The sequence below is a fragment of the Nannospalax galili genome, unplaced genomic scaffold (assembly GCF_000622305.1).
Source record: "Nannospalax galili isolate Female #2095 unplaced genomic scaffold, S.galili_v1.0 scaffold1314, whole genome shotgun sequence".
Taxonomy (NCBI): Eukaryota; Metazoa; Chordata; class Mammalia; order Rodentia; family Spalacidae; genus Nannospalax; species Nannospalax galili.
The window spans coordinates 567,044-591,459 of NW_008333976.1; the positions used below are offsets into that span (position 1 = coordinate 567,044).

At 52.2% G+C, this 24,416-nt stretch overlaps 1 protein-coding gene across 4 annotated transcripts in view; it reads left to right on the top strand.

The window, feature by feature from the left end:
- The window catches only part of Septin9 (septin 9), a 186,523-nt gene that overhangs the window by 24,648 nt on the left and 137,459 nt on the right, over window positions 1-24,416 (top strand). The window contains exon 1 of one of the 4 annotated variants that reach the window (XM_008828925.3): window positions 11,578-12,450. The exons of 2 other annotated variants lie outside the window; for them this stretch is intronic. In XM_008828925.3, coding sequence (XP_008827147.1) covers window positions 12,429-12,450 — 22 coding nt within the window. In that variant the 5' untranslated portion in view covers window positions 11,578-12,428. Of the gene's footprint in view, window positions 1-11,577; window positions 12,451-21,540; window positions 21,593-24,416 lie in introns of those variants that run through there. One more of the 4 variants, XM_029561526.1, reaches the window with a different exon arrangement.

Here is a 24,416-nt window from a genome sequence, read left to right on the forward strand (position 1 = left end):
TGGTGTGTCATGTGATACTTTTTTGCTGCTTCTTTTTTTTTTTTTTTTATTTTTTTGTCGTGCAATGCTGTGGAGGTCAGAAGAGGGCTTCGGATTCCCCTGGAACTGGAGTTAAGGACAGTTCGTAGCCACCATGTGGGTGCTGGGGATTGAACCCGGGCCCTCTGTAAGAGCAGTCAGTGCTCTTTAACCGCTGATCCATCTCTCCATCCCTGCGTCTTTGGAATGTTCAATATTTTTCCCCAATAGCCGGTGAGGAGGGGAGATAAGCATGCTCTTGTTAGAGCTCTGGGGACACTCAGGGAGGAGTTCCTGTTCTCCAAGACTGGCAGAAGGCTCTGCCAGCCACAGGGTCCGACCTTGGTAGGCATGGAGTAGGGAAAGCCACTCTCTTCTTTGATGCCTTAGCCTGTGTGCCTTCTCCCGCTGGGCATTTTCAGTGCTCCAAGACCTGATCTAACATAGCCTTGATTCCCAGAGTTCTGTCATCTCCTGACTGGGGCGGAGAGAAAATTGGTTCCCAGAGATGAAGGGACTTGCCTCCTGGGAATTGCAAAGGGTGCTTATCTATGTGTGTGTGTTGGGGACCAACTGGGCACCAGACACAGGATGAATGGGTCAGTACGGATGGAGAGGCAGATGTCACAAGATGTAGAGGGAAACCTACAGGGACAAATCATCCTAGCCTCAGAACTGTCCTGAGACCCAGGCCCTCCTGGAACTCCAACCCTCACCCTCCAGCAGGACCCCTCCCAGACACAGAACCCTGAGGGGTAAAGCATACCCCCCAAAGGATTCACGCCCCTCTAGCCCAGCCTGTCCACAAGCCACATGTGCCTATTGGCCGCTTGAAGTAGAGACTGGTAATTGTATTGGTTTGCACAGAATTTATGTATTTTCTTTTTTTTCTTTTTTTGTCTTTTTGAGACAGGGTCTCCCTGTAGCCCCAGCTGTCCTGGAACTCACTATGTAGACCAGGCTGGCCTTGAACTCACAGAGATCTGCCTGCCTCTGCCTCACAAGTGCTGGGATTAAAGGCGTGTGCCGCCACCACGCCCAGCATGAATTTATGTATTTCCAATGAAATCATACATAATTTGATATGTTGCTGTGGCTGTGAAAACAGTTCTAGACCAACAGAGGCTGCCCCAGGCTCAAGTGTTCCCAAGCCACTCCCAGGACAGTGTGATGTCTCCTAGTCCCTCAGTTCTTATGCTACCCACCTTAGGGTGTAGACTGGCTGAAGGTGGCCTACTCTGCAGGGAGGGGTGGTGGCATCAGGGGCGGTATGGGCATAATGTGTAGGTGACTTGGATGGTGTGCCAATGTGCCAGCCAAATGTGATGAGCCTGGGCATAGGGAGAGGAGGGTGACGCCCTGGCTGGAGGTGTCTGGGCTACTGAGCATTTCAGCACCCGTGGTTAAGAGGCGCCCCACCCACCACAGCCCTGGGACCTACTAACCGCAGCTCCCGCCAAGTGTCGTGGGTCTGGGTGCCTTGTGTCTGGGTCTCCTTGCTCCTTCTTGCCTGTCTCCCTACAATGTTGGCTGGCCTTGGTCTTAAGGTCCCAAAGAAGGTAGGCAGCACTTTGGGGGTTCAGGTCTTGAAGAGCCGGTACCCTCGGCTGCATGTACCAAGCCTCTGCTCCCCCAGGCTCAGACTAGCTAGTTCTGTGCCGTCAGCACTTGGCAACCCAGACATGCTTGGTTTGGAAGCCTAAGGCATAATTTTCAGGAGCCCAAAGCTGCAAGCCCATGATCTAGGTTTTGCATGGGGTCTGCCTGCTGACACATGCAGTCCTCTACAGACCTTCCACCAGCTCCCATGGAGCACCCTTCCCTTGTCTCTTCCTATCTCTAAACCCTGCCTCCTTGCTACCATGACCGGTGCCCCTAAGGGGTCCTCTACTAGACCCCAGTCCCTCACTTCTTCCCCCATCCTCCCAGCCTCTGTCATATACCCTGGTTGATCTCCTGCCTGGGTTTTAACCCATCTCCTCCCCAGGCGAGTTGTGGGGCCACGTGACTGCTATGTTCATTTTCTATTTTTCCTGAGCTGTGTTTGGCTCTGAGTAGGAAGATCCACTCCTGGTACAAGCCACAGACCCTTAGCTCAAATGACACCCAAGGTTAAACTTTGCACCCTCTTACTTTGTTTTTAATTTTGTGGTACTAGGAATTCAATGTAGGGGCTTGTGCATGGTAGGCAAGAGTTTTACCTCTTGCCTTCTCTTTTTTTTTAAGCTGGGCATGGTGGTTCATGCCCCATAATCTCTGCACTTGGGTGGCTAAGACAGGAGAATCACCTTGAGCCTGGCTACTTAGTGAGTTCCAGGCCAACCTGGGTTACAGTGTGAGACCCTGTCTCAGAAAATTACACACACACACACACACACACACACACACACAAATTGAGCATGGTGGTAGACATCTATCATCTCAGCACAGGAGTTCAAGGTCATCATCAGCTACATAGTGAGTTCAAGTGCAGCCTGGGTTACATGAGTCCCTGCCTCAACAAAGCAAAACAATTTATACATACATACACACGCACACACACATATTCTTAAGTATAAAGTAACCAAACACCGCCGGCCAGGCGTGGTGGTACCTGGTCTACATAGTGAGTTCCAGGACAGCTGGAGCTATAGGGAGACCCTGTCTCAAAAAGACCAAAAAAAAAAAAAAAAAAAGCAACCAAACACTGAATTGCCCACCATTCACCTTAAGCAATTAGACTGCAAATATAGCCAAGCCCCAGGGAGCCTCTTCCCTCATCCTGCCTGTGGTTGTGTGGTTGTGCATCTGAAAGGTCTGTAGCCCTGTATACTATAGGCATTGCATAATTGCTGTGCTCCTTGCTCGTCTCATAATATGGAGGCTTCAGATTGGGCCATGGAAGTCCTTGTTGCTTGCTTTGACCCCTCTGTTCACACTATAAGCTGGCTCTCCTCCTGTGGGAGGTGTCTTGTCTGCCCCTTGGCCTGCTGGGCTTCCATGGAGGGTTTCTCTGCTCCAGGCACTTCTAGAAAGGCTCTTGGGCACGCTTCCCCCGGTGGATCAGCCCAGCTGCACAGATCCCCACCTCTGTCCCTCTGGTAGTTGCCATAGCACTTCTGAGTGGCCTCTGGTCTGTTCTCCCACACTTTCCCCCTTCCAGTGCCCCAAGCAGCCTGTCAGGGAAGACCACAGCCTTGGCTGCCCTTTGCCCTGGTTCCCACGGCATACACAGAATTTCCTGGGAGTCTGAGCGGCTCTACCTCCAGTGGAATCCCTGGAGCCTTCTCCAGTCAGTGCTGGCAGCATCCGGTGTGGGTCCTGTATTTCCTCCAAGTCTATGGTTTTGTCCCTAACCCCACCATCACCCCTCTATTTTGTAATGGACTGAACGATGTAATTTTTAAACTTCATGCCAGCCTAGACCCTCAGAATGTAACTGATCTGGCAATAGGGTTTTTGTATATGTTGTTGGTTAATGACCTTCAAATGAGGGAGGCCCTGAGTCCCAAGGACTGGTGCCTTCATAAATGGAGAAAAAAACCACATGAAAGTGATACCCAGGAGAGGGACTAGACTGACACAGCCCTAAGCCACAGACTGCCTGGGAAGAGGCCAGCGACCACCCTCCCTTGGTACCTTCAGAAGTGTGACTCTACCCACACTTTGATTTTGAACTTGTGGCTTCTAGAACTGTGAGAGAAGCTAGTTCTGTTGTCTTAAGTGCCCCATTTGTGGTCCTTTGATGCGGACCCACAAAGCATTCAGACATTTCCCCCAGTCTGTTGTGGATGGATGTCCCTCCCACAGAACAGTCTCCCCGAAGTACTTGGTGTGGGCTGAATGAGCCTTCAAAGGGGACAGTAACTCGAGAAGGTGGGAAAGGCACTCTCCCCTCCTCACAGCCCATCACTGCCTCCTCCAACTGGTGCCCCTGTTCCCTTCGGCCCCCACCCCCAACCCCATGTACACACTGCTCTTTCAGGAAGGCTGCTTTGCCCCAGGCCTCCCCACTTGGTGAGCCCTTGACCCAACACTGTTATCCTTGTCTGTAACTAATTGTCAAACTGCCCCCATCCCCAGTAGCCAGTAGGTTCCAAACAGGTGGAACCCATCATACCTGTTCTGCTGTCTCCCAAGGGCACTGTGCCCAGCTATCTCGGTGAGAGGAACTACTTTGCGCATGGGTATTGAGGGTTGCTGACCTTGTGCTAGGGCTCATGGGGAAAAGTATGCAGCACGGAGTGGTGGCTCAGTGGTTAAGAACACTTGCTTTTCTTGCAGAGGACCCAGGTTCAGTTCCCAGCACCCACATGGTGGGCCCACAACCACCTGTAATTTCAGTTGCATGGGATCCGGTGTTCTCTTCTGGCCTCCGTGGGCCGAGGTACTCTACATGGTGCACATGCAACATACATGTAGGCACTCATACACATAAAATAAAATTTTAAATGTGCTACATGGAGAGAGCTGGTAGAGGAAAAGGCTGTGGATGGCCTTACCTCTGGGATCCTCTGGGCACCCCTGGCTCACCCCTTCTCCTCCACACACGGGTTCCAGATCTTCAATGTCTCAGCCTTGAGGGCTCTGCCCTGTGCCCAGCTGTATTCATGGGATAGTCTCCAAGTCCCTCCTCTGTGCCAGGGACTAGGCTATGGTATCCACCCCACACACATACACACTGTAATAGGTCTGGTTCCAGTACTACTTGTGGTACCCCTGACTCTCCACCCTCACCATGAACTCCACCCTGAGCACAGCTGTCAAGCTGTCCCTGCCTGCCCTGCCCCTCTCCAGCCCTTCCCTTTCTTTCTGCCCAGCCCTATACCCTGGACTCCCTGGATGGCCTCCCTGGATGGGTTAGGTCGCTCTCCTCACCTCTGGAAGCGCTCTCTCGTCCTGCTGGTCCCAGCTAGGTTCTAGAATAACACCGGGCCTACCTGTCACATCTAGTTGAGCAGGTTGCCCTTGGCTATTTCTGTCTCCTGTACAAGGGGTGCTTGACAGGCAGAGTCAATGGATTATGTGACAGCAGCATTGTGGGACTGACCAAAAGAGCCGATTTTAAAGTAGGAATACAGCTTTCTTTTGCTTTGGTCAAGAAGTAGCTTTCTCTCTGCCTTCTGGGTATGAAAACTATGGAAGAAAAAGAATCAGAGGATTTGATTAATCACTACCCACTAGGCATTTGAGACTATTTGTTTTGTTTTGAGACAGGGTCTCCCTGTAGCCCCAGCTGGCCTGGAACTTGCTATGTAGACCAGGCTGGCTTCCATCTCACAGAGATCTGCTGACCTCCGCCTCTGCTGGTATTAAAGGCATGCGCCACCATGCCTGGCTTTTTGGAAAATTTTTTTAGAAGAGGGAGTCAAATCCCCTGGAGCTGGAGTTATAGGTGGTTGTGAGCAACCTGACATGGGTGCTGGGAACTAAACTCGGGTCCTCTGCAAAAGCAGTGTCTGCTCTAACCTGCTGAGCCATCTTTCTAGCCCATGAATATCTTCTTGTTATTTTGTTTTGGTTTTTTGAGACAGGACTGTGTAGTCCAGGCTGGCTCCCTCCCTGTAGCCCCAGCTGACCTGGAACTCACTATGTAGGCCAGGCTGGTCTTGAATTCACAGAGCTCCACCAGCCTCTGCCTCCTGAGTGGTGGGATTAAAGGTGTGCGCCACCATGTCCGGTTGCCCAGGACCATTTTTTAAAGATGTGATTTGTTTGGATTTTTGTTGTTGCTGTTGTGTTGTTGTCGCTGTTGGTGGTGGTGTGTGTGTGTGTGTGTGTGTGTGTGAGGAGGGCTGTGTGTGGTGGGGGTGGGTGTGGGGGGGTGTGTGGGCATGTGAGTGTGTGGAGGGGGGTGTGTGGGGGGGGGTGTGGGCTTGTGTGTGCGGGGGGGGGGGGGTGGGGGGGGGGGGTGTGGGCATGTGTGTGTGTGTGGAGGGGTGTGTGTGGTGGTGGTGTGTGTGGGGGGGTGTGTGGGCATGTGTGTGTGTGGGGGGGTGTGTGGTGGTGGTGTGTGTGTGGGGGTGTGTGTGTGACTTTTTTGGAGACAGGACTGTGTAGCCCAGGCTGGCTTCAAACTCAAAATCCTCCTACCTCAGCCTCCTGAGTGCTGGGATTACAGAGAGGTGCTACCATGCCTACTGTTTAAATTTCAGTTAACATCATGGAAAGCTCTCTGTCCCAGGTAGCTGCTCGGGGTCTGCTTGCTGGCCACATGTGGCTTCCATAACAAGCAAGGCAGACACAAGACAGCTTCATCACTGCAGAAAGTTCTATGGGGAGGTGCTGGTTTGGACTGGCTATGTGTTTCTTGGATTCTCAAATTCATTGCTTATCCAATGAACATTTATTGGGCCCCTACTGGGCAAGCAGAATGCAGGCTCCTGGTCCAGCGGCTCCTGGGCTGCCCCTCTATGCCTGTCTCCCTTGTGTCCACATATGGGCACATAGAAAACACTTTGGGTGCAAAGCACCAGCTCCGGTCCGACCGCAGCACGAGTCAGATGGCTGAACAGAGCGCCTTTGGCATGGAATCCTTAGTGTGGAATCCGGCCCATTTGGGCTGCTATTCTCTCTTTAGTCTCCTTCCACACTGATTCCCAGAGAGGCGGGCTCAGGGGTTGTGCTCAGAAGCCCTTGTCACAGCTCTGGGGGGTGGGGGACACAGAGGAGCTGGTCTGCATTTATTTAGGAAGGTGGGCCTTGAGGGACAATAAAAATCAGAAGTTTGTGGAGAGGAATGCTGTGGCCTCAGGCTGGAAGCTAAGTGACTGCCCTACCCAGGGCCTCTTCTGGCTGCCCATTCTGTTGGCAGGTACAGTAACTGCCGTGGGGCGGCAGCCAGAGCACTTTTGTTTCTAATTCAGGGATGCTGACTTCAAGGGTCTGATCTGAAACAAGTGGAAAATGAACAGGAAAGTCTTTTTTATATATAAAATCTCACTATGTAGCCCTGCTGGCCTAGAACTCACTGCGTAGTCCCATCTGGGTTGGAACTTGCTGTCATCCTCCTGCCTCTGTCTCTGGAGGGCTGTGATGATGGTTATGCATCACCCACTTACCTTGGAAGTGTGTGTGTGTGTGTGTGTGTTTGTGTGGGTGGAGGTATACGTGTCCATGTCTGCTTGTGTGTGTTGATGAGGTGTGATGCACCTCAGCTATCATGAGGTGCCATGTACCTGTCTTTTGAGACAGGGCCTGTCACTGGCCTGGAACTCAACCAATCAGGATCCCCTGGAACTGGAGTTACAGATGGTTGTTAGCTGTCATGTGGGTGCTGGGAACTGAACTTGGGTCCTCTGAAAGAGCAGCCAGTGCTCATAACCTCTGAGCATCTCTCCAGCACCCCCTCCCAAAGTAACTTTTTAAAAAAAAATTTTTATTTATTATTTTATGTGTACGAGTATATTTCCTGCATGTGAATGAGTGCACCCATGTCGCGCAGTGCCGCAGAGGTCAGAAGAGGGCTTCGGATTCCCCTGGAACTGGAGTTAAGGACGGTTCGTAACCGCCATGTGGGTGCTGGGAATCTAACCCGGGTCCTCTGCAATTGCAGTCAGCGCTCTTAACCACTGAGCCATCTCTCCAGCCTCCCAAAGTAACATCCACAGGGCCCCACAACTTGGTACTTAGCATGGGTACTCATGAGTTCCTGCCTTGAGGGGTGCGTGGCAGGTGGCAGAACTCAGCGCAGAGCAGTGCAGTGTCCCTTCCATCAGTCATCCTCCTCCCACCTCCTCACATGACCTTTCCCAGAGAGCACACCAGGAATCTGGCCCCGACCCCCTACAAACTCCCCGTAATCCAGGTCACAGCCTCGTGGAGGAATGCTTGCTTTCCTCCTTCCCTGGGGCCTCTTCTCTGGGGTCTCTTCTCTGGGGCCATACCTGATGCTTTTCTGCCCCCTCAGTACTACAGTGCTGGGTGATGCAGATGTGACCCCCTGAAGGGGATGGAGGTGCTGGGGCCCAGGCGTCACACTAGTGGAATCAGAGCTGAGCACACTCGGTGCATTTGGAAAGTGTTATGGACCAAGCTCCTGGATGCTCTATGAAACCATCTCTGTGGGTCGGTGTGGGCAATTGTGGGCTGCTGGAAGGAGCCAGTGGTAGAGCAACTCTGACTGTGGGCAGACTGAGGCACAGGAGCTGAGGATTGTGGGCTGGCATAGCCAGAGCTCTTCAGACTTGTGACTCTGGGGGTCCCACCTCCCCAGAGTCTTCGGCTCCATGGAGTGGGGGTAGGGGTGGGGCCTGCCATTCTACCCAGGAGGAAGAAAACTCACACCAAGAAGGCTCCAGAGGCAGAGCTGTGTAGGAGGGCCAGGTCATATTCTGGGAGAGGGCGGAGGGATGGGACAACCCTGGAAGGCTTCCTACCAGAGGAGGTAATATCTGCGCCTCTGAAAAGGAGCAGGTTCTCAGGTCCAGACCAAGAGTGAGGGAGGGCTACTCAGCTCTCCACAGTAGGGCCCCTGAGCTAAGCAGAACAGGGCAGGCAGAAAGCCTGTGGGTTCCGCCTCCTGGCCACACAGGTGTCCCAGAGAGAACATCATCTTGGCTTTTCTTCCCTGCCCGTTTCCAGCTGCCTCCCCGAGTGGGTTTGTGCCCATTGAGCCCCCTCTTCAGCTTGGAGGCGCTATGAACCTGATAGTGGTGGCACAAAGAATGACCAGGGCTTTTGGATTATGGGTATGGGTCAGTGTGGGTGTGGCCTGGGATGCTGGCCTGTGGACTGAAGGGGCCGATGGTAATGATGCCCTGACTAGCAGGCTGGGGGGCGGGAGCTGAGGCGTGTGGCCTGGCATAGTCAGAGGTCCCAGAGCTGTGGCCCCGGAGGTCCTGCCTCCACAAGACAGCAAACCTTGGCCAGATTGGAAATGTTAATGAGACCAAGTCAGCCCTTGTATGTCACAGTGCTTCCTGAGTGTAAGGCCCTTGCAGCCCCTATGTTCCTCTAAAGGGGGAGTATGGATGGCCTGGTGAGTTGTCCCCCAGGCCAGCACACACTGTGGGCAGTAGGCTTCTTGGTTCTGGAAGTGAGGGCTTGGCCTACCTTGTATCCGTTCTCCGAGTTGCCTCTGCATATGATTAATGTGGGTTCCTTCCCAGCCTCTCAGCGCTGCCAGGTTTTAGTTTTAAATTACTCCTTCACTTGAGCCAGAATGCATGGAGTTTACGCATGGTGGGGAAACAGACCTTGAAAAGCTGAGGTGTGCTCACAGTGTGCTTAGCCACAGCGTGTACAGCCTGACATCTGCTGGAAGCACAGGGCCCCAGCCTGGGCCCACTCCCCATCCCAGGCCCCACCCGGTCTTCCTGGCTTACCCGCTGCCCTATACTAGGCATGGGGAGCCTCACGTGGGAGGAATGGTTTCTTCTTCATATTTTTACTTTATTTACTAAATTTAATAGAATGAACAGACATCACATTTATGACCAGAAAAGCCATCAAGGAATATTTTTTCAGAGTCAGAAAAGAATAAAGTCAGGCGTGCGTGGTGTGTGCTTGTAATTTCAGCACTTGGGAGGTGGGAAGAAGGGGGAACAGAAGTTCAAGGTTACTTTCTAATGTCTACTGAGTTGGAGGCCTGGGCTAGATGAGACCTTATCCAATCAATCAATCATCAATCAATCAATCAATCAATCAATCAATCAATCAATACTGCAGCCCACCACGATTTTCATTGTTTTCCATCAAGGTGATGAGTGGTTGGTCTGACAGTGTTTTCACTTTGAACTTGCTATGTAGCCAAATACGACCTTGAATTCTTGATCCTCCTGCCTTTACATTCCCAGGGCTGGGATTGCAGGCAGGTGTGCCTCTGTCCCTGGCTTATGTGGTGCTGGAGATAGAACCCAGGGGTTTGTGGATACGAGGCAAGCTCTCTAGCAACTGAGCCACGTTCCCAGCCCCATCTCTCCCTCTTAGAGGGGTGCCGCCATTGTCTTTGGGTCACCTGGGTGGTCCAGGACAAGGTCTTCATCTCACAATCCTTCATTAATCATGTTTAAAAAGTCCCGGTTCCTAACATGGCCTCAATCACAGGTTCTAGGAAGTAGGATGTCAGTTATTTGCGGACCATTCTTCAGCCCTTCTGGTGCTGTGCTCCCCCTCCACTAAGTCTCTGTCCCCAACTCTCTCTGATACAGATTGCCCTTTGAGGCTCTGCTCCATACTCCTCGGATGGGGGCAGGGGTGGGGACGCCGTTCCTTGCTGTCTCCCAGGAGACCAGAAATGATCTGCCTTTACTCCCAAAAGAAGGCACCTTGTTGCCTAGGGAAGGGCATCTGGGGGGATCTTGTCCCAGACAGGGAGTGTTCTAGTTTGATTTCTGTTGCTATGATCAATCAAATACTCTGACCAAAAGCAACTTGGAGAGGAATGGGTTTATTCATAAACCAAGTTACAGTCCACCATTGAAGGAAGCCAGGATAGGAGTTCAAAGCAGAAACCATGGAGGAAAGCTCATCAGTGGCTTGCTCCCAGGCTCATGTTCACCTGCCCAGGCCCACCTGCCCAGGAATGGCACCACCTACAGTGAACTAGGCCCTCCTAGATCAGTTAGCAATCAAGAAAATGCCCCATAGGCAGGTGAGGTGGTACATGCCTTTAATCCCAGAACTCAGCACCAGATCCGAGGCCAACCTGGTTTAATGTATGGAGTTCCGTGCCAGCTGGGGCTATAGGGAGACACTGTCTCAAAAAAATAAAAAATAAAAATTAAAAAAAAAAATGTCCCACAGACAAGCCTACAGGTCAGTTTGATAGAGGAAATTTCTTTCTTTCTTTCTTTCTTTCTTTCTTTCTTTCTTTCTTTCTTTCTTTCTTTCTTTCTTTCTTTCTTTCTTTCTTTTTGGTGTTTTTGAGACAGTGTCTGTGTTTTTGAGACAGGGTCTCCCTGTAGCCCCAGCTGGCCTGGAACTCACTGTGTAGACCAGGTTGGCCTTGAACTCACAGAGATCCACCTGCCTCTTTCTTGCCTCCTGAGTGCTAGGATTAAAGGCGTGCGCCATCATGCCTGGCCCATAGGAAATTTCTTAATTGAGGTTCCCTCTTCCCAAGTGGGTCAAGTTAACCAAGATTAGCATCTCAGGCTTGGTGGCTGTGTTCTCTAGCCCTGAGCTAGTCAGGATCCTAGCCTTGTGAGGCAGGGACTGCATGCTCAGAGACCTCCAAGGGCTGGGCAAATAATGTAAATGTGTCAAGGGGCATGGGGACCAAGCACGGAGAGCAATGTACATTTTGTCTAAGGAGGACTGTAATATTCAGGCCAGTGCTGGGGGGCCAGGCAGAAAAGGTTCCCCAGGTGGCCATGTGCTTTCCCCTTTTGAAGGGATCTGAGCCAGGCAGGGTGGTGCAGGTCTGTAATCCTAGCACTGGAAGGCAGAAGCAGGAGTGTTCCTCCCCATCCCCCGGCCAGGTGAACAACCCTTGGGCTCAGGCAGGGCTAGTGTGTTCCCAGAGAGCATGCTGAGTCTGGGGAAATCACAGCCGGAGGACATGCTCCCTCCCAGGGGACTGCTGAGACTTACTGACTCATGTGTGTGGGGTGGGAATCTTCCAGGAAGTCTCCAGCCAGCTCAGCCTCTTGGGAGCCTGGGGTAGAGAGATGGCCTCTCCCTCTGACGCTGCAGGCTAACAGGACAAGGGTGATCTCGAAGGTTCGCCCTGGACAGGTATCCGGAACCTACTTTCAGGCTTCTGAGAGGTGACCATCCTCCTGCGAAACCGAGTCGGGTGCAGGGATTGAGGGCTGGCCAGGAAGGAGAGACAGACAGGCAGGAACTAGGCTTCTTAAAGCTTTAAAACCCCAGGAAATCGCAGCATCGCTGGACGGGGAAGAAAATGAAAGACTTTGGAAGTCGCCAGGAATTTGACTCTGCGAGTTGGTTTCCAAGAGCCTAAGTTAGGATCTCCAAGTGGATATTAAAAGGGAGCAGCCAGACTCCAGCGGTGGGGGCTGGAGGGGGTGGAGAGGGGAGGTGCTGCCGGAAGCCGCGCTGGACTGGTGGCCACCGGAGGCCAGGCGGCCCGTCTGCACGCAGGGAGACAGCCGACCCCAGCACCCCGCATCCCGTCCCGTCGAGGCCACCCTGGCCTCTTCTCCCACCTCTTCTTCCTTCTTTAGCTCCTGTCCTTGCACTCCCCACTCCCTCCTGGGGCAGAGACAATGGTACTTCAGTTGGGAGCAGAGACATATGACCAACACATGGAAATGTGGTAATTTGGATGTGTTCGTGATTGCAACAGATTGAAGAAATTAGACCAGACAAAGAGTGTGTGAGGAGGAGGAGGAGGAGGAGGAAGAGGAGGAGGAGGAGGCGGAGGAGGGAGGGCAACTGGGTGAGAAAGAGGAGGAGGACGCCTCTGCACAGGGGACACCGGCATCCTGCCCGCCTGCCTGGCTGCTGTAAATACGTCCATAGGAATGGAGAGAGACCGCATCACAGGTAGGCCACGTCCTCCTCATCCCACGGCCCCCTGGCCCCAGCTCGTGGCTTTATTGATGCTTTGGGAAATGAGCACCCGAGGTCACTTTTACGCACTTTTATAGAGCTGTTTCTTTTCCTGTGGACTACTCTGAGTTGGTGAGATGGAATGCCGCCTTCCGAGTAAGCCCTGCCGAGGCTGGCTTTTATTTAAACTGGGCTCTCCCCTCCCCTCCCTATTTCTTTCATTTTCCAGCGAACCACTTTTGCGTCTGTGACCGACTATGAGTTCTGAGACCCAGGAAAGGTGGGTGGTGGGGACCGGTTCTGCACCCGCGCCAGGGCAGCTCGCTTGTCCACTGTATGGTTTTTCTTTGTTGCTGCCGAAGTCTGGCCCTGGTCTCTTCCCTGGGCCTCCCGGGAGGCTGATTACAGAGGTGGCGGCTCCCCGTGGTAGGAGTAGGCGTGCACATATGCACAAGCCCTCATGTGCACGTGTGTTTATGCGCATATGTGTGCGTATACATGTGACCATGCACTCCTGCAGCCCCCTTGGCGCCCTCATGTGCACGTGTGTGTATGCGCATGTATGTGCACGTGTGTGCATGCGCATATGTGTGCGTATACATGTGACCATGCACTCCTGCAGCCCCCTTGGAGCCAGTATAGACCGGCGAGCAAGTGAACAGATCAAGGCAGAGCAAGGAGTCTCCTTTTGCTTAGTTACCCCAGTTAAAAGCCATCCCCATGCCAAGCTTCTCAGTTCATGCTGTGACCATCAGTGACCAAGGTTCTGACTGCTTCCTGCCTCCTTGGGCAACCTCTGAGTCAGGGGCTGGGGAACAGTGTGGGTGGGGAATCATAGAGATGTGACCCACACTCTAGACTTGTGGTTGTCCCATAGTCATAGTGAGACGAACTGCCACTCGTAAGTCATTGACTCTAGGCTGTTGTTTGCCTCTGAGTGCATGCTTGGGGTACCTATGAAGCCAGAAAGGCTAAGTATGGTGGCATATGCCTTCAGTCCCAGCACTTGGAGACAGAGGCAGGCTGATCTCTGTGAGTTCGAGGCCAGCCTGTGTGAAACCAGCCAGGTATCCACTGAGAGCCAGTGTGCTTAGGGCACTGATAGTCATAGCAGAAGTCCTGAGAGGGAAGACTTGCTTATGCTTAGGTTTGGTGATAAGGCTGGCTGTCAGCGATGGGTACAAAGGCAAAGTTCTTTATGCCCAGTCGTCAGGGGCTCCATGGCATGGGGGACCAGCAGCCATTTCCTAGGCCTGGAACAGACCACCTCCCGCAGGCAGCCTGGCCTGCCACCTCCTTTGCCAGAGCTGTAAGATGACAGTTGCTTTGTGGGTGGGTGGCAGGGGCCTCCATGAACTTCATGTCTGGCCTGATTTTATTTGTGTAACTGCTCTGGGTCGGGGACCCCCGGGCCTCATAAATGTCAGGCAAGGGCCTGACCGCTGAGCCACACTCCCAGCCCAGCCCTCATTCTGTGGATGACAGGACCCAGCCCAGGTGGATGATAGCAGGGGATTTGTAAGAACAAAGGGGAGGCAGCTCCCTGGGGACCTGAGAGCGATGGCTTGAAGCCTCATGGGTTGACAGGAGCTTTTCATAGACTGAACAGCGCAGCCTTTGAGAGCCATGGATTCTGGCCTTCGCCACCCGACCTTTCCTGGTGCCCTACCAAGTGGGATCTTCTCCTTTCTTTTACTTTGAGGCAGGGTCTCATGTTGCCTAGGCTGGCTTTGAACTCACAATGTAACCCTGGATGACACTGAACTTCTGATCTTCTGTCCCCATCTCCTGAGTTCAGATTACAGATTGTACCATCACTGGGCTGGTTTCTGTAGTGCTGGGGTTGGAACCAGGGCTTTGTGTATGCTAGGCAAGCACTCAGAAAATGAGCTACATCCCCAGGCAGGGTCTTCTCTTACGATGTGCCAGGACCAAAGGTTGGTCCGTCCCTCCCTCCCTCCCTCCCTCCCTTCCTTCCTTCCTTCCTTCCTTCCTTCCTTTCTTCCTTCCTTCCTGTACTACAAATGGAATCTAGGGCTTCAATCATACAGATGCTGTACCACTGAGCTATATCCTAGCAGCCTTTTAATGTATTCTTAGTTTGTGGCAAGGTCTTGCTTATGTACCCCAGGCTGACCTTGAATTCTGGATCGCCCTGCCTCAGCCTCCAGTGTAACTGGGATGTAAGCACAGGCCTTCACGCCAGGCAGAATTGGGATTTTCTATGAAATTTCCATTTGGATGTATTTTTTTACAACTTATTTCCCCCCGCCCCAAACTCAGCTGTAAACTGGCCATGCTGAGAGAGAGGAAAATTCCCAGCTGACCCTCCAGTGTGTTCCTCACGCTGGTCAGTTAATCAGGGTCAATTGTAGCTGGACGCCTAACCCCAGTCCCTGGGGAAGAAAGCTTATGTCCTGTCCCTGAGCAGATCACTTTGTGACTGCCCTCAGTTTCCTAATCTGCATAGTGAGGCTGAGTCCGTCCCCTTCAGTGGGCTTCTGAGCGTGTCCTGAGTTCACAGGGTCCTTTGTGCTTTGCTGAATGCTAGGTTATGCCTTTTAGTCTCAATCTCAGACAGTGTGACAGCTGCACTGTCAACCCCCACTTCAGTAGACAGTGTGGGGGCGTGGGAGGGTGTGGTCCTGCCCTGGTTGGGCCCACGGGCCTGCCCATTCTCAGGGCCTGCCCATTCTCAGGGAGGAGGCTCAGATCGTCTGTAGCTCTGCCCTATCCACGTCTCCTTCCTCCCTTCTCTCGCCTGGCCTGTGATGGAGGCCCGGGCCCTCTGTGGCTCTCCGAGACTCCCCCAGGCAGATGCCTTGGGCTTCTCAGTAGGGCTGGCATGAGTCACTGAGCAAGGGCAGGCCTCAAGACACGGAATGCTGCGCTTCTAGCCAACGGTCGTGGTTTCTTTTTTCGTTGTTCTGGACTGGCTTTGTGGCTTTTACAAATTAAGCAGTTTTATCTTGTTCCAAGAGCTTGTGTTTCAGCTAGCGGAGAATCTCTAAGAAGAAAGCTTTCCATTGGGAGCTGTGCCACTCAGCTGGGCCTCTGGAGGGCGGGGAAGGGCAGTGCAGTCGCAGGCACAGAATGTGGAAGTCACTACCCAGTCATGAGTCCACACCTGAGGTTCTGGAAGGGTCTCGCCACCCTGGTATGGATGCATGCACCTGGCTGGGGTCAGATCTGTGTAGTGGGACACACAGGGTGGGCCTCTGCCATGGGACAGGCAGGGAGTTGGGGATACCCTGGAGGCTATACCCCAGGCCTTCCTACCCTGTCTTCATTTTGCAGACCCTCCTGTCTCCCACCTTTGGGGACTCCTCATCCTAGGCCTCTGCATGCAGGGCAGGCCCCTGAGGGCGAGCCTGAAGCCTCCTTCCCTTTGTGACTTTAGTTTGTGTAAGATTTACTAGTGTTCTCTCAGAGCTCTGGAGGCCAAAAGTCAGGTGCCTGTAGGGCTGGCTCCTTCTGAGGCGCCAAGGAGCTTCTGGCCCAGGACTCTCCCAGCTCCCAGTGGCTGCAACAGCCTCTGCATTCCTTGGCTTATAGCCACAGCATTCAAATCACTGTCTCTGTTGTCACATGACCCTCTTCTCTCAGCTCTTTCACTGCCTTTTAAAAATTTTTTATTATTTTTATTTTTTATGTGTATGCGTGTCTTGCCTGTGTGTGGGTAAGTGCACCTGTGTCGTGCAGTGCCTGCAGAGGTCAGAAGAGGGTATTGGATCCCCTGGAACTGGAGTTACAACCAGTTGTTAGTGCCATATAGATGCTGGGATCTGAAACAGGTCCTTTGCAAGAGCAGCCAGTGCTTTTAACCACTGAGCCATCTCTCCGTTCAAGGCCAGCCTGGTCTACATAGTGAGTTCCAGGACAGCTGGGGCTACAGGGAGACCCTGTCTCAAAAAGAAAAAAAATAATTTGTATTGCATCCATTTATTTGTGTGTGTGTGCGCGTGCGTGCGTGCATGTGCCACAGCACATGTGTGGACGTTAAAAGATAACTTGAAAGGAGTTGATTCCCTCCTTCTACCATGTGGTTCCTGGGGATGAAACTCAGGCCAGCAGGCTTGGTGGCAAGCACCCTTATGTGCTGAGCCATCTCACTGGCCCTAGAACCTTCTCTCACATTGCTTTATCACCTCCCTGTAGACAAGACTTTGAGCAGTCGTGGGTGATGGCAGTGGATAATGCCATTTACCCTGCAGCTGGTGCTGGACTTGCTGTGAGACTGGCTCTGGAGTAGAGATGACCTTCACCCCCTGATGTTCCCTCCTCTGCCTGCTGTGTGCTGGGATTACAGGTACGCACCACCACTTCAGGCTCTTGGCAGATTTTTGAATGGGATTCCTTTGTTGAATGGTAGGAGTTCTTTATATATTCTGGCTATTAGTTCCTTACCTGAGACATCTTGTGAGGACTTTCTTCCACTCTGTGGACTGCCTTTTCTCTGCACAGCTCTTTCAAACACAGAAGTTTTACACTTTGATGAAGTCTGGCTTCTTTTGCCTCCCGAGCTTCTGACGTCACCCCAACAAGCCATCGTCGAGTGGGCGGCCGCAGAGAGCTTTGGAGTCTCAGCTCCTGTTTAGATCCGGGACCTGAATGAGTTTGCTTTGTACATGGGGTTAAGGAAAGACCAACTTCGTTTATTTCTTTCCTCTGCCCAGACTGGCTCCACGTGTGGTGAGGAGGATGAGGCAGTCCCTGACTGGGCGTGGCCTCGCTCTGGCCCAGAGCATGCTATTCACGTGGCCTGATTCCTCTGGGCTGACAGCAGAGACCTGTTGATGGCAGATGCGCCTCCTGTCTCGGGAGTCTGGTGCTTGGCCTGCATCGGTCTGTGCCGGAGTCCAGCTTGGCCCCTCCTTCCCCACCCGTGCTTTGGCCGTGCTAGTGGCCTTTGGCTCGAAGGGACACCTGGGCCCTTTGCTCGTGTTCCTGTCCCTTCCCCAGGGTCCCCCGTGACACCCGCTGGCTCACTCCCTGAGTGGAGGTAGGTGCTGAGTTATCAGCCTTCCTGCTTCCTTTAGCAGTCAGGATGAGCTTCCAGTCCTGGGCAGAACCACTCCCCACACTCGCCCATCCCTCGCTGTGTGCTTTGCCCTGGGTACAAAGAAGAAGAAGGCTAGGCAGTCCAGGGATCACACCGTCTCTAAGTAAAACACAGCAGTAACCCAGAGTGGCCAAGCAGAGGCTTACAGGGGGGTGAGGTAGGAGCCTGGGGTGGTGGAGACCCCGTCGGTCAAGAAGAGCTGTCTTTGGGGAGGGTGAGGGTAAAACCATGCAAACCAGCAGTACATAGAAAGGCCCTGTGGTAGAGGGGCCAGGAGCTGAGGGAGGTAACTCGGGCTTCCCCAGCTCTTGAAGGCCTCCTTCCAAGACCTGAAAGTCCAGGGTCTCCTCTCTCCCGCTGCTGTGTCCCCAGGGCCACCCTCAGTGCTTGCACATGTGGGGACCCATCAACTTACGTGTTGAGGGGATGAGTTGAGCCTCCGAGGACTTGTTCTCAGCTCAGTGTGTTTTTCTTCGCTTTCTCCTGGTCTCAGGAATCTGTGCACTCGGCTGCCCTGCCCCCACCCCAGGACACACCCCTTTTTTCTCTTTTGTCCTGTGCATGAATGCATGTGGATGTATGTTCATGTGAGTATGACTGTGTGTGCTTGCATATGTGTACACGTGGAAGCCAGAGGTCCACATTAGATACTGTCCACCTTGTTTTTGACCTGGAGTTTGGCGATTAGGTCAGGTTGACTGGCCAGCAAGTGAGCGCCACCTTGCTGGGCTTTTTTATGTAGTTGTAGGGGATCAAACTGAACTGTCTCCTTGGCCCCCACAGTTCCCTCCCTGTCTTCCTGCTGGCACTCCGGGGACCACCATTTGCAGGTGACACATTGTATTCTGGAAGTCCTGTCTGCAGTCCCCCATTCCTCCAAGGAGAACTCGCAGTGTCTCTGCCACCCACAGTAACGTCGCCCACCTGAGGGAGCCAAGAAGGAATCCCTGCCCTTCCCTCCCTCACCTGCTGTCCCCCCACCACTGCTCTCAGCTGGGCTTTCTTGTACCTGGCCTGCCCCCCCAGGGACCACCAGCCTCTCCTAGGCCACTCCAGTTTCCAGCTTGGCCCCCTGCTCCGTCCAGTCCACACGGGTAGGTAGCTGGGTTCTGCCAGAATTGCCTCCAGCCCCATTTCCTGCCTGGACATGTATGTACAGTGCTGTCCCCAACACTAGTAGGGCACTGAATCCCACCCAGAGGTTCTCCGAGGGGCTCCTGAGGTTGGGCTAGGTTGGTGTGCTGTGAAGACTCCGGCCTGGATGTGGGACAGATTGAGCGTGGAAAGACTCCTGAATGCAGGGTATCTGCACTCAGGAGGCAGAGGCGGGAGGATCAGGAGTTCGTGTGGCTCTGAGCTGCCATGTCCCCAGCTCCTCAGTTCTGGGTCCAGCTGGAGGGTTTGGGACAGGCTACTCCGTGGCCCTGGCTGCCTTTCTCCACCTCCACTTCAGGCTGTCTTCCTCTGCTCGCCACGCTCATGCTGGGCAACCCTCAGTCTGGACTTCGACATGTCTAGCCAAGGTCCCCAGCAAGGTTCCTCAGAGCAGGGGGTCCCAGACCTGCCCGTCCTGGCCTGCTCACCCTATGCCTCTGTGATGTGTATCAGTAGGTAGGATTGTCCACTAGGAACTGGATGCCGAGTGCGGGCAGAGGGGGCGTGTGCTCTACAGGCACTGCCCGTGCATCGGCACCCCTAAATTCACGGTGGTGTCTTTGGCTGGCCCAGCAAGGGACGGGGACTCCAAGGAGCTGGGAGAGCAGCGGCTGCAGGGAGACTTCTGTTCAGTAGGTGGCAGTGTAAACTCTCAGAAGCACTATCTGGCCCTTCCCTGGGATCTGCGGGAGGAGGCTGCCCTAGGCTGTTGTTTCTGTTCTCTGTAGCTCTGTCACTGCAGGCTGAAGGCCAGAGAAGCCGTAAGAAGTACCCGCAGCAAGCTCCCTGCATTCCTGTCCTACTGGGTGGTGCAGATGTGGGATTGCAGGGTACCTAGGGAAAGGGAGAGCCGTGTCTCATGACATTTCTTGTATTTTATGTTATTGTAGTTACTGTTTTCATTTTATGTGTATGAGTGTATTGCCTGCATGTGTGTAAGTGTACCCATGTCATTGCAGTGTATGAGGAGGCCAGAAGAGGGCGTCAGATCCCCTGGAACTGTAGTTACAGACAGTTGTTAGCTGCTCTGTGGATTCTGGGAACTGAACCCAGGTCCCCTACAAGAACAGTATGCATTCTTAACCACTGAGCCATGTCTCCAGCCCCTTATTTTTCCCATTTTTTGTTTGATGTGTTTTGATCTCTTAGATTTTTCCAACCTTTTATTTATTTATTTATTTTTTTGGTCTTTTTGAGACAGGGTCTCCCTGTAGCCCCAGCTGCCCTGGAACTCACTATGTAGCCCAGGCTTGCCTTGAACTCACAGAGATCAGCCTGCCTCTGCCTCCCCAGTGCTGGGATTAAAGGTGGGCGCCACCACACCTGGCTCAACCTTTTAATTTTTTAAAAATCTGTGTGTATGTGTTTGGGGGATGGGGGTGTGTGGACATATGCATGTGTGGACATATGCATGTGTGGACATTGTGTGTGGACATATGCGTGTGGACACGTGCGTGTGTGGACATGTGGAGACCAAAGATTGACGTCAGTGTCTTCCTCTATTGCTTCCCACCTTAGGCGTTATTATTATTATTATTATATTTATTTGCTTGGGGTGTGTGTGTATGTTTGAGCACACAAATGCTATGACACGTGTAGCGGTCAGAGGAAAACTTGTAGAAGAAGGTTCTCTCTACTATGTGGATCTTGGGGATTGAATTCAGGTCATCAGACTTGGTGGCCAGCACCTTTACTCTCTGAGTCATCTTCTGATGCTCTGTCTTGATTTTTGAGACCGGGTCTCTGATTGGCCTGGGGCAGGGACACTGCCCTCTCCATCTCCCCAGCCCTGGGATGGCTAGCATGAGCCACCACACAGCCTTTCCTTAGTGCTGGGGCTCAAACCCAGGTCTTCCCGCTGGCACTTTACCACCTGAGCCATCTCCCCAGCCCCCATCTTTCCAAGAAGCATTTCAAACATACAGAAGAGATGACGGGCTTGTGGCCGCCCACATACCCGTCCCCTGGGTCCTACAGTGATCAAGCTCTGTGTCCTTCCTCCATCCATCAACAATCAGGCTCTCTTCAGACACTTTTTTTTTACATTTTTGAGACAGGGTCTGCATGTAACCCAGGCTGACCTCCAACTTGCTGTGTAGCCAAGACTGGCTTTGAACTCCTGATCCTCCTGCCTCCACCGCCCAAGGGCTGCGATTACAGCATGCACCACCAAGCCCAGCTATCGGGACACATTTTTAGATGAGTTGCAGGCATCAGTACACATTGCTGTGTATTTCTTTGCTCCCATTTCATTAATCACAAGCAGCAAGTGTCTCTCCACGAATTTGTACTGTGAGACTCCTGAAGGTTTGGTGTTTTGTTCTCTGAAGTTTGACAGGTACGCACAGTGAGTGTCCCAACCCTCACCACAACACAGAACAGTGTCACAACACAGGACATTTCCCCAAAGAGCTCCCTGGGGGCCACCTCTGTCTCCTTCAGAGAAGTTCGGAGTTTCCCGGCTGTCCTAATTTACTTTCTGTTGCTGTGATAAACACCAGGACCAAAAGCAACTTGGGGAGGAAAGGCTTTATTTCAGCCTACACTTTATAGTCAATGATAGAGGAGGGCTGGGGCAGGAAGTTAAGGCAGGAATCTGGAGGCTGGAGCTCAAGCACAGATCCTGCAGGATTGCTGCTTGTTAGCTTGCCTCCCTGGGCCTGCTCAGCACCACCCACGGTGGGCTGGGCCCTCCCACATCAATTAGCAATCAAGAAAATGCCCCACAGACATGCCCAGGGCCCGGTCCCGCTGATGGAGGCAGTTCCTCTGCTGGATTTCCTTCTTTCCTGGTGACGCTAGTGTGTGTCGTTGGGAAAATCTAACCAGCACACACCCACCGTAGGTTCACTTAGCCAGTTTGGATTTTGGCAGAGCCACACATGTTGCTGTGGGTCCCAGTGATTTGTATGTTTACTGGTGAGTCTCTCCTGATCCTTCTGTGACTTTCTTTTCCATTTTCCTGTTTCCTCTGGCTGCTTCCGTTTGGGCTCTGTGATGAGCGTCTGGACCCGGCCTCTCATGGACAGTGCTTTCGTTTCTCTTGTGCAAGTACCTCCGTTGGGCCTTGGATCAATGTTTGTCTAGTTCTGGAAGAAGCTGCCAGATCTTCATCCAAAGCGGCCGCAGGACTTCAGCCCCAGCAGCAGAGTGCAAGGGTTCTGGCTGCTTGGAACTCGTGCCAACATTTGCGGCTGTCACTCTTAAATTTTAGTCATTCTGGTGGGCGGGGAGTGGTATTTCATTCTGGCTTTAATTTTGCATCTGTCTGATGACTAATGTGGTCGAGCACATTTTCACAGAGTCCTTAGCTATTCATATAGTTTTCCTTTGTGAAATAGCTCTTCAAATCTGTTGCTCATTTTAAAATTGGATGGCTCGGCCTGGAGAGATGGCTCAGCAGTTGAGAGCGCTGGCTGCTCTTACAGAGGACGGGTTCCATTCCCAGCACCCACATGGCGGCTACAAACCGTCCTTGGCTCTAGTTCCAGGGGAATCCGATGCCCTCTTCTGACCTCCGCGGCATTGCACTACACGGGTACACTCACATACGTGCAGGCAATACACTCATACACATAAAATAATAAAAAAAAATTTAAATAGAAAAAAATTGGATGGCTCAGCTTTTCCTTATCACTTCTAGAATTGGTCTTTTGTCAGATATAAGGTTTGCAAATAGCTTATTCCAGCTTGTGGTTTGATTATCTGTCTTGTTAACAGTATCTTCTAATATGCAGATGTGTGTCCTATCACTTTTGGTAAAGTCTAATTTTGCAAATTTCTTTTTTCCCCCTTCGTGGCTTTCATTTTCTGTGTTCTTTAAGAATCTTTTGCCCACACCAAGTTGCAACGATACATTCTATGTTTTCTTCTAGTACGTTTATAATTTTAGTTCTTATCAGTTGACTTTTGTGCCTGGTGTGAAGTGGGGTCAAGGTTCATTTTGTGGCTGTTGTTTTCCATGTTTATATTTGTCCCACTTTATCTGTTGAAAAGACTTTTCTCCCTGTTGTGTTGTTTGGAAACTTCTGTTGAAAATCAGTTGCGGGTTGGGAATGTACTCAGGTGGCAGAGCATTCGCCTGTCATGTGGGAAGTCGGCACCACATAAACCAGGCGTGGTGATGGATGACACCTGTTATCCAGCACATATGAAGTGGAGTCAGAAGGATCAGGAGTTCAAGATCATCAACTATATAGCAAGTTCCAGGCCAGACTGGACCATGGTCTGAAGGGGCGGCGGGGAGGAAAGAAACCAACTAGTTTGGTTTGGTTGCATACACCTGTGATCCCAGTACTTGGGAGGCAGAAGCAGGCAGATCTGAGTTCCAGGCCAGTCAGGACTGCATAGTGAGACCCTAGTTTCAAAAAACCAACCAACCAAACAAAAAGAGACCTAGCTTAGCAGTCAAGAGCACTGGATGCTCTTTCAGAAGACCCAGTTTTGGTTCCCAGCACTCACATGGCCTCACAACCATCTGTAACTCCAGTTGGAGGGGGTCTGACACCCTCATCTGACCTCCATGGGCTCCTGCACACACATGGTACACATACATACACTCAGACACACACACTCTCGCACAATAATTTTTTTTTTAAAAAAGTAGGGAAGTCCAGGTGTGGTGGGGTATTCCTTTAATCTCAGCACTTGGGAGGCAGAGGCAGGTGGACTTATATGAGATTGAGGCCAGCCTGGTCTACATAGCAAGTTCCAGGCCAGCTGGGCTACAGGGAGAACCCCACCCAAAAAAGTAGGGTTTGATCCTCAGTACCCGCATGGTAGGAGAAAACCGAGTCCTGCAAATTGTTTTCTGACTTCCATACCCCCCAGTGCTTATATAGATAAATAAATAAATGTAAAAAACTAATGTAAGGGTTTCTCTTAACCTTGCTACAGAATTCCACTGCTTTGTGATTTTTGAGGAGAGGTTTGTGTGTGTGGTTTGTCAAATCTCTTCCTGAGAACTGTAGTTCTTAGCACTATTGCAAACTGAAGAGCTGTGTGTTTTTCTAGAACCAAACAAATCGGCTGTGTCTCCTGCAGCCTCACAATATGAGGTGCCTTCTGACACAGCAGAGGGGTCCTGAGCAAGTAGCAAGCGGCAGCTGGACTGCAGGGTACTAACTCAGCTCTGATGCTGCTGTCTCCCTGCAAAGCATCCATCTTAGTCCCCCAGGTTGGGGCTCAGTCCCTCCAGGCTGCCTCTCCCAAGATGCTGCTCAGTGAGCCTGGTCAGCCGGAACTTCTGACTAATCAGACATGAACTGGGGGCCCTCTGGGGTAATTTGCTGAAACAGTGCACAGCGCACAAAGGGCCACTTTGCTTGTGTTTGGCTATTTATCAGGAAGGATATATTTTAGATTTTTTTTTTTTTTTGAGACAGGGTCTCCCTGTAGCCCCAGCTGTCCTGGAACTCACTATGTAGACCAGGCTGGCCTTAAACTCACAAAGATCTGCCTGCCTCTGCCTCCCAAGTGCTGGGATTAAAGGCGTGCACCACCACTCCCAGCCAGAGTTATTATTTTTAATTGTATATGTTTACATGCACATGAGTGCAGGGGCCCACAGAGGTGGGATTTTCCTGAAGCTGGAGTAATAGGCAGTTGTGAGCTGCCATATATGGGTGCTGGGACCTCAACTCCCGTCTTCTCAAAGAGCAGCACACACTCTTGACTACTAAGCCGTCTCTCTAGCCCCTCAGGAAGGGTATCTGGAAGGCTAGATGTGGACAGCCAGGCGCAC